This window comes from Citrus clementina, unplaced genomic scaffold (assembly GCF_000493195.1).
Source record: "Citrus clementina cultivar Clemenules unplaced genomic scaffold, Citrus_clementina_v1.0 scaffold_3, whole genome shotgun sequence".
Classification (NCBI taxonomy): Eukaryota; Viridiplantae; Streptophyta; class Magnoliopsida; order Sapindales; family Rutaceae; genus Citrus; species Citrus x clementina.
In genome coordinates, this window is record NW_006262339.1 from 24,851,387 (window position 1) to 24,864,046 (window position 12,660).

The 12,660-nt window shown below is 31.7% G+C and overlaps 1 protein-coding gene across 2 annotated transcripts; it reads right to left on the reverse strand.

Moving 5' to 3' along the window:
• Positions 1-2,352: 2,352 nt before the first annotated feature.
• Positions 2,353-7,101, reverse strand: LOC18050200 (histone-lysine N-methyltransferase ASHH3). Of its 2 annotated transcripts, none has more exons than XM_024189573.1 (14): positions 7,019-7,101; positions 6,735-6,786; positions 6,489-6,618; positions 6,247-6,358; positions 5,928-6,027; positions 5,670-5,748; positions 5,391-5,562; positions 5,226-5,306; positions 4,884-5,010; positions 3,801-3,828; positions 3,633-3,723; positions 3,488-3,536; positions 3,325-3,410; positions 2,353-2,790 (listed from the first exon to the last, which is right to left on the reverse strand). In XM_024189573.1, the coding sequence occupies exons 2-13, from the start codon at positions 6,750-6,752 to the stop codon at positions 3,339-3,341; spliced, it is 1,059 nt and encodes a 352-aa protein (XP_024045341.1). In that variant the 5' UTR covers positions 6,753-6,786; positions 7,019-7,101; the 3' UTR covers positions 2,353-2,790; positions 3,325-3,338. The 2 variants fall into 2 exon arrangements, with proteins under 2 accessions (XP_024045341.1, XP_024045340.1); XM_024189572.1 differs by having other exon boundaries at positions 4,836-5,010.
• Between the last annotated feature and the right edge of the window lie 5,559 nt (positions 7,102-12,660).

A 12,660-nucleotide genomic window follows, 5' to 3' on the forward strand; every position in this document is an offset into this window, starting at 1 on the left:
CTTGTTGGAATGAAGGTAATAGATATTTCGTAAACCATAGATGAGTTATGAAAGGTCAAAATTTTATAATTGTTAATAGGAATAGTACGGCCAGGTTGGGAATGCCATCCAATTCTGACGTAATTCTTTCTTTAATAATGGGGAAGAAAGAATCTTCATTACTTTCCAAAGAAGGGAACTTAAGGTCAGTTGGAGATTGGGGCTGCCATAAAATATGTTGATTATGTTACGTGAATAAAATAAATTGTTGATTAAAAAATAGTTTTATGGATGAAATAAATTATATTGTTGTGATATCTGTGAATTTGAAAAGTAAAATATAAGCGTTTAATAAATTTTATTGAGAAAATGTTGTTTTATTATATAATGACCAAAATATTATTATATATAGTATAATCTCGTTAAATTAATACTCGATAATTTGATAATATCGATTAAATAACAGTTTTCATAGATCTCGATTGGGGCCCAACAAGTTAAATTTTTAATTGGATAATTTATTAAATAATAAATTTTCAAAAAAAACTTCATTTTTCTATAGGATGCAAATAGTAAATAAATTAGTAATTATTTTAAAACTAAATACATATGATATGTCTATGAGGCTTTGTAAAATAAGTTTTCAATGTCACTTGCTTCTTTTTGAAGTTGAGACTTGAATTTTTTCTCTAATTTTCGGTAATGCCGAAAGAAGTTTCGGCATCATATTGTCACTTTGCAATAAGAAGTTATTTGATGTCACTATTGTATTTAGTGCATCTTTTTACAAGCGGGCTGCATAGTTGAATTGTTCTTTTTAGTTTCTTCCTCTTTATCTTTTCTAATACACTTTTAATAATCCGATCGTCACTCAAAATTATAATCGTATCGTGCAGTTTGATAGAATCACTATATTCTTTAATTACTATCTTTACACTTCATTTGGAGTGAAGTCTTGTATAGCTGGCGCAAATCCGTAGAAGATTTTGCTTCCTATATAGACTAAATGTTGATATTCAAAAGTTCAAATTACATGAAATAATATACTTCTACTTGAAACTATCCCTTGCACGCTCGATACGATATATTTTATTTTTTATAAGTCTTTTACGTCAAATCTAATCTTGGAGTTTCTTATAAATCTAGTAATTTTCTTTAAAAAAATTATATCATCAAAAATTTGTTCAAATTTCCCATTTTCAAAGCATACAAATCCAATCGTCACATTGATAGAATACAATGCAATTTTGATAGTAAACACGATGACTCTTATTTATTTATTTTTTTCACCTTCACTTATCCAATTACGTTTTGCTTGATCAACTTTACACCATTTTAGACTGTAACTTTATTCTGATCGTGGATTGGTTGCTTGGTACCAACTTGTCACCATCCATCTCTACTCTACTCCTACCACCCATCCGCCATCGTAGAAAATCGCAGACTTGGATTTGGGTTCGGGTTGGTAAGGTGGTCCCCACCCACACCAACCCAACCCTCTCCTCGCCGATTTAATCGTTTAACCAACACTGTTCTTAACGCCGTCCAATATCTAAATCCCACTACGCTACACCTACACGTTCATTATTATTATTATTATTATTATTTAGGTAAATACTTTAACATAAAACAACAAAAATAAAAATAATAAACTAAAGATACATCATGTTGTGACCAATAAATACTCCATGATCGACATGCCATATCCCTCTAATCTGGACGCTATCAACGGTCAAATGTTATTTACTTTTATGAATTTTATGATCATCCCGTAGTGCATAAGTTATGGGCGTACAATATCATAGTTGGACCCCACACAACAACTCCATATCTTTAGATATGCAAACCAGAGGGAAAAAAAACCATGAAAAATCTCTGAGATTAAAAATAAAAGAAAATTATCTCTGCATCATATTTAATTACTATTTTTTTAAAATTTTTTTTTCTATACATCACCTATATTTTTAAATTTGTATTAATTATTTTATCACTAGCACTTTTAGAATATGTTAAACTCATAATTGTGTTAAATGACCATTTTATCATTTAAAACATCAAAAAAAAAAAAAATCCTTCATCTGACTTTCCTGTATATCTACAGTCATGCTTCCTTTGTAATTATAAACTTTACAATTTTTCAAAATTTCAAAAGATAAAATAATCTTTTAATACATTTAAAGATGAAATAATCATTTTGCTTTGATTATTTAACACATTTTAATGACGTTAGTGATAAAGTGATTGACTATTAGGAATTTGAAAATATAAGTGCTGCACGTTAAAAATTTTTAATAATTAGATGCAGAAATGACAAAATAAAGATAGCGTTGTGATAATTTTCCAAGAAAAAGTAAATAAATAGAGTTTCGCGTTGATTGTTTATGGCTGCGCACACGTAGTCTGTTGCGGACGCAATGTGCTTGCAAAAAACCAGCAACATGCGTTGGGGCCACAACAGAAACCAATATAGAGACGAGAGTTACCAGATCACATGTTCAATGTTAGGCCCCAGACACCACACCCATCTTCAACTTGCTGCAACATCTAAAATTAAAGAATTTTCTAGCAAGAATGAATGCAACAGTTGAAATGTTCCAAAAGGATTTTACAGGAAAAAATTACATTTGATACAACATTTGTTATGAATCCTATGCAAGGAAGATGGCTCCTTGTTTACAAGAAAAGCTCATACTTCTGGTACAACAACAATGTGGTCTCCAGAACCATTTGTATGAACTTGATTGAATCTTTTTTCTACGACTGTAATTCCGCACAGCTAACTAACCAGTTACCAATTTTGGTTACTGCTACCTGAACATGATTGATGTACTCAGTTTTATATCAACTGACCAGAATAATCAAGATAAATGACAAAAAAAAAATCCAACCAAAATTCCAAGAAAAGGCAAGATGCAAAAAAGAGTAACACAATGTAAAGTAGTTTGAAGCAGGCATAAAAGTGACTAATATGAGCTAAAATTAATGAAATCATAATCATGCCCCTCTAATGAATAAGGAAAGAGAAGCAGCCATCATGACCATTTTTACATAGACAATGACCCTCTCACTACCTCATGTTTCTCAGAGTCTACAATATAATCAGAAGCTCATGTCTCATTCAAACTACATATTGAAATTCTCTCACACTTCTCAACAAATTCCTAAGCAGATTACAGCAGATTTCAAGATCAGAACTTTCTTAAAGCCAATAACAAAAGTTCACTAACTAACCGCTCTAATTCAAACACAAAATGTCTACAAAATGTCAATTGAAGCACTGATAATTGGATAATATGGTCAGAAGAAGAATGTATATCGTTCATTGAAAGAGAAAGTTGTACTTACTCCTCAGAGTGACATCAGTCAGTTACAAGTTCCCAATCTACTTTAGCCATGTCAATAAACTCACTCTCACCATCTTCAAACAAGACCTACAACAGCACATTTTCTTATATGTTCATATTGCTCTTATAACTTTAAATGGTAGCCAAATAAAAGAGACTCTTACCGAGTGTTTTCTGGAATACTCATCAAACCGTCTAATAATCCCAAAAGAACTGTAATATTTGAGCCAATGGGAAAGAAAAAAAAATTCAGCAGAATAGTCAATGATGATGTAAATTACAGATGGAATTAAACATTCTGGGAAGTACCTCTCATTCTTGGGATGGGATATTCTAATCACTTTGCCAATGCAACATTGAGGGCATATTTGTCGTTGATTATAAGGAGGTCGCGAACTGCCTGAATGGCAACAAGACTAAGATATTTGACAAAGCAACCAATACATAATCTAGAATCCAGGAATAAAGTTTTCTTACCTATATGCAAATCTCCATTCTGATAAAACTAAACAAAAAAAATGCCAGAATCAGTCCAAGTTTGTAGAAAATGTACACAGTATATAACTTAAGCAGAAACTAACATGGATAGAAAGTGTAAAACTGAAATGCATTAAAAATGAATATCAACACTTCCGTAGTAATTGAGTACGAATTTTTGGAGCTTGCAAATCTTCCAATATATTAGATGTAGCATACTAGTGGAATGAAGGGAAGAAAAGGGGGTGAAATAAGAACAGAATGGCCTAATCTATTCCAACTGCATTGTTGAATTTTGAATTTGATCCAATCCAATCAAAGAAAATGTCCATTTATATTTCAAAATTTGAAATATAAAAGAAGGCTTTAGAATACTTTTTGTGGCTCAGCTATCAAAAAGAAGCCACCAAATTTCAAAACAACGCGCCACTCTTTCAGAGGTTGACTCAGACTATTTTACAACAGTGATATACCAAAGCCAGACTATAATCCGCTCAAAGTGTTATGTGAAAACTTACAAATTTGAACACAACACTCTAAAATTAAATGTAGAACACATTCTCTTGCACTGATGATGTAAGAGAGAAGATATTCAAATGTATCTATACCTTGAAAATTGAAATCATAGTTTAAGAACAAAAATACAAAAAGCATTATAATTGCATAGCAGCCAAGGGAAAAAGTTGCTAAACATTACCTCAAAATTTATTCATTTATGAAGTATTAGAAATACTTCCACTAAGAAATAACGGCAAAAGCGACTTGAAATAATTCATAAGCCATTCCAAAAGTATTCTCACCCAAACCCGTTTTGACCAATCAAGTAATAATACATGAAAGGATGTATAGTCACACTTGCTATACATAAATGTACACACATACAACATACATACCAATGAAAAAAGCTTGGATAGCTAAGTTAGCAAAATCGCAGGTATCCATAATCAAAACACACAACATATAATCATTGAACACTAGTTAAAAAAAATATATATATATATAATTATGGATTATCAAACAGCCACATATACATACATCTTTTCCAGATAATATTGCTTTCAATTTGGGAGAAGATACAGCCACCTGACAGGCTACCAACTTTAGTGCAGCATCTGATGAGATCTTAGGCTTGCTAGGTTTTGCCCCCAGCTTCCTCCTGCAGCCTGCAGCTCCGCAGTGGCAATCTTGATCTGCACCAAATTGAACAAACCTGCTAAATTTGTCAGATTAGTGCATATTGGGCTATGAAAATAGAAAATTTGAAGGGAAACCAATCTACCAGCTGTCATCAATATGCATAAGAGATCATGACACAAAATACTAAATATAAATATGCATGCTTACAATAAAAAAAAAAAAAAATACCAATGTTCAAAGAGAGATGTCTAACAGTATGCAATAAGAGAGTCATGCAAGAATTCGTACTGGTAGTCGTAGGTCAGATTTTCGCCCTTTTTTATGTCACGAGTTGCAAATATGCCTATTCTCGTTTCACCATCAATTATCCTTGAGCAAAACAAAATTAAAACACGTAAGATAAGAAATCAACTCACATGACAACAAAATTAGTGATGAGGGGTCAGTGTGAACCATTTCTGCATCTCAGTATTGGGGCAGCAACTATGGTTTATGTATCTTGATTTATTTCCTTTGTATGTGGCATCAATTACCATGTCACGATTGATCTCACACAGGTAAAAGTTAGTTTCTCCAAGGTGCTTCATTTTCCAAAGTCTTTCTTCACATGTTTTGTCATCAATAACTGCATTGAAGAAACATCGAAGCAGATGCTAATGGATCATAAAATAATGCAACATGAGAATATGGAAAGAAATTTTGATGAAGAACAAGCAACAACCAAGATGTCACCTTCCCCAACATATTCAATTACAAACTCTCCTCGTTTAATATCTTCATCTGCCACAATCCCAGCTCCACATTTCTCTGTCTACAAGCAATACCTTACTTAACTTCATATTTTGAGTGTACACAGAAGAAACAATAACAAAAACCACATAAGGAGTGACATTGAACAAAAGACTGGAATCAAGTCTAATGCATTTGTGCTTGAAGAATGAAAAGGAAGGAATGTTTTTAACATGTGAAGTTTTATTCTCAATGCTCAACCTGCACTAATTTCATCTTCTTCACAGGTCGGTTCTGGAATGGCTTATTAAGGCATGAATTCCCACATTTACAGCCAGAAGAGCAGCTAGACAGGAGCATCCTGTAGGAAAAAAAGCAAACCAAGTCTTGGGGTTCAACAAAAATAAACTAAACACAATAATATTTCGGATGAGGAAACTGCAAATAAATAAGAGCCCAAATAAAACGTACAACAACACATAATTTCTCATTAGATTACCCAAGATAAAAATCCATCACAACCTCAAACACATCGGAGTACAAGGCAGAGAAACAGAGATAGACAAAAACAATTTCTTACCCACAATGACAGTCTCTGTCACAAACACCAGAAGAACCTGGTGATGCTGTGCAAGAGCAGAATATGCCATCATCCTCAAGCCGTCTCTTAATCCTCTTTGTAAGATATATATCTGAAATTCATAAACACCAAGAAAATAAAAAAAAATCACAAAAGAGAAAGAACAGTAACTTAACCAATTAAAAACAAGCAACAGAACAACAACAACAGCAACAACTCGAAAGTGAAGTTCAAGTGGATACTTCGCTTAATGAAGACATAAGGTATGGCCTTCGGTTTAATAAACCAATCGGGTAATTCAAACTCAACTGGGTTCCCAATCTGTTTCAACAACTTATTAAACGCATGGCCTATCCGGCTATTATCAGAATTCTGAACATAAAAGAAAAAAAAAAGCCAAAATGTAAGAATAATTCAACTATCTAAAAATCAGTAGACAAAACAAACACAAAGCAATAAAACATTTGTGAAAAGCTGAGAGCTTTAACCTTCTTTGCAGCCGGCATGGCATCAAAACTCTTTCACCAAGGCTGCAGCTGCCTACAAGATAACCAAGAAATTGAATATGCTAAATCTTGAGTACAAAAAGAAAAAAAAAATCATTTATATAATATACAAAGTGCTTGAACCAACAAATTCAAATTCCCAAATTCGTTTTACAAACAATTGATATCAAGATTTGGCAAAACTTAAAGCCCGTAAGGTAGGCAAGACAGTGAAAGTAATGAAGAGAACAGGAAGTGCAATTAGTGAAAGAGGAAGAGAAATCTACCTTAAGGCAAGTTCACAGAAGGCAGATCTCTGAATTGAGCGATTTGGGTTTTTAGGAGGGAAGTTTTTGAGAGTGAAAAGGAAAATAACAGCCGATAACTATTACATGGCAATAAAATGATATCCAAACGCGGCCTTAATGTTGTGGCCTATGGACAAAACAGATTATGAGTTGGGGTAATAAATTACATCGAACTCGCTTCTCTTTGTAAAATCACAAAAAAGGATATGGATATTAATTAATCTTAACATAAGTCCAACTTTTACAATTATATCATTTCTATAAATACATGCGCTTTATCATAAGAAAACTTAGTTGAGGTGAATATATCACATCATCTATGTGTATATTTACTAAAAATTTTATAAATCTAATTAATTTTAATTTGATTCGTCATCTTTCTGTGAATTTTTTTTCTTATTTTTAAAATTAAACTCTCGATATTTTTATTATTACGATTATTTGCTGCCTGTGGCTATACATGTAATTGTTTACAAGTATGTTGCCGTTGAAGCCTGTGATGTGGAAGCTTTAGATATTTGTTCTTGTAGTTTTGTCTTCGCACTACATTTTGCTTCTTACATGTTGGATTGTACTTAGGGTGCGTTTGACACACTGTATTGTATTATGTTGTATTGCATTATTTTAATGCTAGTGTATTGTATTATGTTGTATTGCATTAACACAGTATTATAATAATATTATACAATGTTTGATGTTACATTGTACTGTATTAATTTTTAGTTATACTATGTTTGGTACGACACTGTACTGTATTAATATTTTTTGTAAGAAATTTGAATTATATATTTAGAAAATGACATTTATTAGTATTTAGAAAAATATTAAATATAGAATAGATTTAAATTTTAGTAGAAGTTAAAAAAATCATAATTCTTCATAAAGATCGAAGATTATGACCTTAAAATTTCGGCAACATAACATCTATTTTTCTTTTTGCATTTTCCAAATATATAACCTGTAAAATAAAGATTGAAACAAATAATTCAATCAATTAATCTTTAAATAATATAACAACATAAATAAATAATTAAAACATGCAAAATTTGTCCAAAGTCATTTTAACATGATAAAAGAAAGGTTTTCACATACTCCAAAATAGTCACAAAATATTAAAATGATACAATAGTTGTAACAAAGTGCATGATGTTAAGTAATCCGAGTACACACATCCATATGCTAAAATACTACCGCATAATATCATTATTAAGTTAGACATGCAAACTCTCCATTATCAAACTCCACCTCTCCTTTCATGTTCACGCAAAAGCATCCTAACATATGCTAACTTACGATCACGATCATTTCATAATTCCTTGAAAGCCCTTATATTTGAAGGTTTCTCTACCATTAAATTTAAGGTCATAAGCTCATCATCCATAGAGAGTCCCATCGAAGGAAGCGGTTCAGCAATGTAATCATGATCTTCACTATTTCTATACATATTATGAGACATGCCGGTGTTGGCTTGGTGAAATGCTGAAACCAATTTCTCAATACCATCAACAACATATTCATCTTATTTAGACCTCTTTATGTGTGATGATTGTGCACGTGATCGAGTAGTGTCTTGAGAATTTGCAGAAGGGGAAGCAAACATGGGAGAACCTTCATCATCAATCTCATTATCATCATGGATTTCTTCTTGAAGTGCTGCATTAGCCATATCAATTGGAGTCTTTGCCGACCTTCAAGTTGCACGGTCTTTTCCAAATATATTTGCTAGCCTCTCATAATATGGAAATAGCTTGTTCCTCCAATTGATTGCTTCTTTATGGGACTACGAAATAAAAATAAGATAGTTAAATAAACTTTATTATTTTTATAACAATACACCATGCAACCATGCAAATATAACTAATGACATAAAAAAAGAAAATTATTTTCCTTATTGTAAATTCAAAATACTAACCTCCACGTATGATTTCCATACTTTGTCACTATCAACCTCCACACATTTTCTCACATCATTCCATCCAAAACCGCTAGTGTTTAATATATCAAACAACACCCCATAATTTTTCTTCCATATTCTTATCTTAGAGTCAATATGTGGATAAGCCTTCAAACCACAACCTGGTTGTAGTTTTTCTAATTCATTTTCAATATATTTGTAACTTCTAGATTTGAAGGTACCATTATTAGCTCGACTACCGTTTGCAACTAGTGCATCTTAAATGTTCAATATTTTTTCTTCTTCCTCTTTTGTCCATGCTCATCTTGACCCCGTTTTATTTCCAGTAGTATGACTTGAACCTCCACTCTCCATGCCTACAAAATGAATAAAATAATAAAATTTTAAATGAGCAATTGAAACATAACACCAAGTTAAATTCACATAAGTAACACTCGATAAATTCCTGTCGATTTCGATATTTTAGCAAAATTACAACCTTATATATCTTCTTAAGGACATCGCTATATAAGCAAAAGCACAACTTTAGATGTTTTCCTAAGAATATCGATATACTAACAAAAGTACAACCTTAGATGCTTTCCTAAAAACATCGATATACTAACAAAAGTACAGCCTTAGATGCTTTCCTAAGAACATTAATATACTAACAAAAGTACAGCAGTTAATTCAATCATTAAGTTAATTCAAACAAAAAATGTCAATACAAAATTGTTGCACTGAGAGGGCTTTTCAATAATTGCCATTTACTCAAATTGCCCTGGCTGCTCTATCTCGTAATTTGATAATATCTACTTTCAAATTGAAATAATACGATAAATCCTAAAAGCTGATACAGAGCAGCACACCTTAGATGGTTGTTCAGCTCTTTTTGCATCCTGAAAAAACATTTCAACCATCAAACTTTGTTGTAAAAGGTAAGCATGGTGAAAAAAAAAAATCAACCATACTCGCATATACTGGGGAAAGGACACTAAAAATTCTCAAAAACAAATATCAATTACTGGCTACAATATGCTGAAAACTACTATGAAAAATTTACAAATAGAAACTGAAGATAACCTAACTTATCCTTGTCTGTTAACCAAAGACATAAACTGGTATAAAATCTAAACAGGCATCCATATCATAAATTAATCACCATTTAAAAGTAATTAATCAACTTTCATATGCCATTATTGATGAGGACCCTTTAGCATGTTACCCTTCAACACATCAATTTCATGAATAGCATCGAATCTGCTAATTGACTTCTGCATAATTCTTCTCTTCCCCTTTATCTCTTTCACTGCCTATAGCCCTTCTCTCTCTCTCTCTCTCTCTCTCTCTATACTTCTCCAAATATATATATTTGTGGATGAGAGAAATAGACAAGACAAATAAAATCATCCTCCGATTTAAAAATCAAACATAAATTCAAAAATTAAAGCCAAATCCAAAATCAAACCTCAGGCGATGAAGGTCGGCACAGTGGTGGTGTTGTGCAATGGGTAGCAGTGGAGATGGGATCGCACAGAGTGTGGGTGTCGCACGAGGAGGTGACGGCGAAGTCAGATGGCGTGGTGGTGGAGCGTTGTGGAGTTGGCTTTTGTTGAGCACAGGGAGACGTGGTGGTGGAGCGTTGTGGAGGTGGCTTCTGTTGAGCACATGGAGAACCACAGGGAGAGTGATTTGAGAACGACAATGATGAGAATAGAAAGAAAATTTTATTTTTGTCTCAAAATAGCATCAAACCCGTGTAAACCCGGCCCCCCCCCCCCCCCCGACGGGTTTGACCGCATTAATATTTTACTGTAACCACATTACAATTTTATGTGGTGTATTTACCAAACATTGTATAATAATACATTAATACTATGAGGGGTCCTAATACCTCATAATGAGGGGTACCAAACATATCCTTAAGGTATATCTATTGCATTATTTGCAAGTCTTTGCATGATGCGTACATAATTCAAGTTACAATGCCCATAAAATCTTGATTTGCAAACTTGAAAGTTTGAAAACAATTTTTTATTAGTTTAATCTAAATTTATCCACATATGTTTTTGAGTTATTGATTATATCTTGATTTTTATATTAATTTGAGTTTAATGGATTGGACATTGATTGTTTACATTTGATTCTTATCTCAAGTTCTTAATCATAAGTTATTAAGATGTATAAGCACCACTATTAAAAATATCTATATATAACTTTTAAAAGTGAAGCTGTCAATCTTTAGATCTTAATTTGAGTATCACAAATATAACAATGAACATATCTAGCATAAGACCAGCTGGACACGCGTTGGGCCCGTGTCGAGCTGGCTCTTGAAGCTTTTTATCATCATTGAAAAAAAATATTTTATTTATTATTTAAGAAAGTGCCCCTATTAAATCATAAAATTATGAAAGTGTTCAACTAATTTTAAAAGATTTCATGTTGGCTCTAGTTTAAATGTCTAATTTTAAATAATTTGATTAACTATTAAAACATCATGAAACTTAATAAACACAAAAGATTATTAAGATAAAATAAAATAAAATAACAAAATTAAAATAAAATATTTTCGCTTTACTATTCTATCTTTTTCGTTTCTTTTTAGTACTTTAAATTAAAAGTATACTTTTTAAATTTTTTGTCATGGTGTCAATGTATGGATTTCATCCTACTTCCTTAAATCAAAAGTACTTTTGTACAATTATTTACTCTATCAACATTGATTCCTAAATTGTAAGCCTAACTAGTTCTAATGTTTATTTCTTCCAAATGATCTTTTATCTAAATTCAAAATCCTAATTTTATTGTATGTTTGCTATTTGTGTTGCATTATATGAATATTTTTAGTGTTATTAACAGATTTTAAGAACGAATTAAGTGATAACTTAGTTGCCTATATTGGAAAAGATGTTTTTAATTATATTGATAATTAAACTATCATACAATATTTTCAACACAAAATACCATCGACAAGTCTTCAATGAGAACAATTTGTAATAAGTAAATTTATTATTAATGTATATTACAGTTGTGATGTTCTCTATTGCTATTTAAATTTTCAAAATTGAATTAAATTTTAAATGAAGTGCTAATCAGTTTTGCGTAGTCGCGCTCTATAAGAAGTACGGCTGTGTGTATGGCATACTCTCATTTGGAGGTTATAGGGCCGCAACACAACTTCCCAAATGAGAGCTCATGCACATCGCATACCTTAATCATGTTCAATTTTAAATATGCCCCACCTCAACTAAAATCTTGGCTATGTTCCTAAATATGACAGAGGACGATTTACCATTAAAAAAAAGACTATTTCAAGGAGTGGAGTGAATGTTTCTAACTTTGTGTGAAATTTTTTTTATTAAAATTCATGAAAAAGACCATATTTATATAAGAGAGGGAGGGAGGGAGAGTAGTGCCTACTTGATAAAGAAAAAAGAATTCCAATAAAAAATCAAGATCAAAATATTATTTTGACTTGTTCATTTTATTTTTCAATTGTTGATATGGATAAAATTGAGCCTCGAATGCTTTGATTTTCACACAAGCAAAAAATTAAAATTGCTCAAATCTTTAATCAATTTCAGTTATTAATGTTTAATTTTCTAGTTTTTGTGTGTGCTGTGTTGAGAATAGGTCAACAAAAATTTTCATTGATTTTGTCTTTATTCGCATTGAGAGTACATTTTAGGGATCTCATGCCAATAATATTTATTTCCATATTTTG

Bases quoted from the DNA above. Each gene is read 5' to 3' on its own strand.
- LOC18050200 (XM_024189572.1), bottom strand. The intron at 5,563-5,669 runs GTGACATCTTGG...TCTTCAATGCAG, and splicing joins AATTGAATATGTTGGGGAAG to TTATTGATGACAAAACATGT. The intron at 3,724-3,800 runs GTAAGAAAACTT...GTTGCCATTCAG, and splicing joins GAATGGAGATTTGCATATAG to GCAGTTCGCGACCTCCTTAT.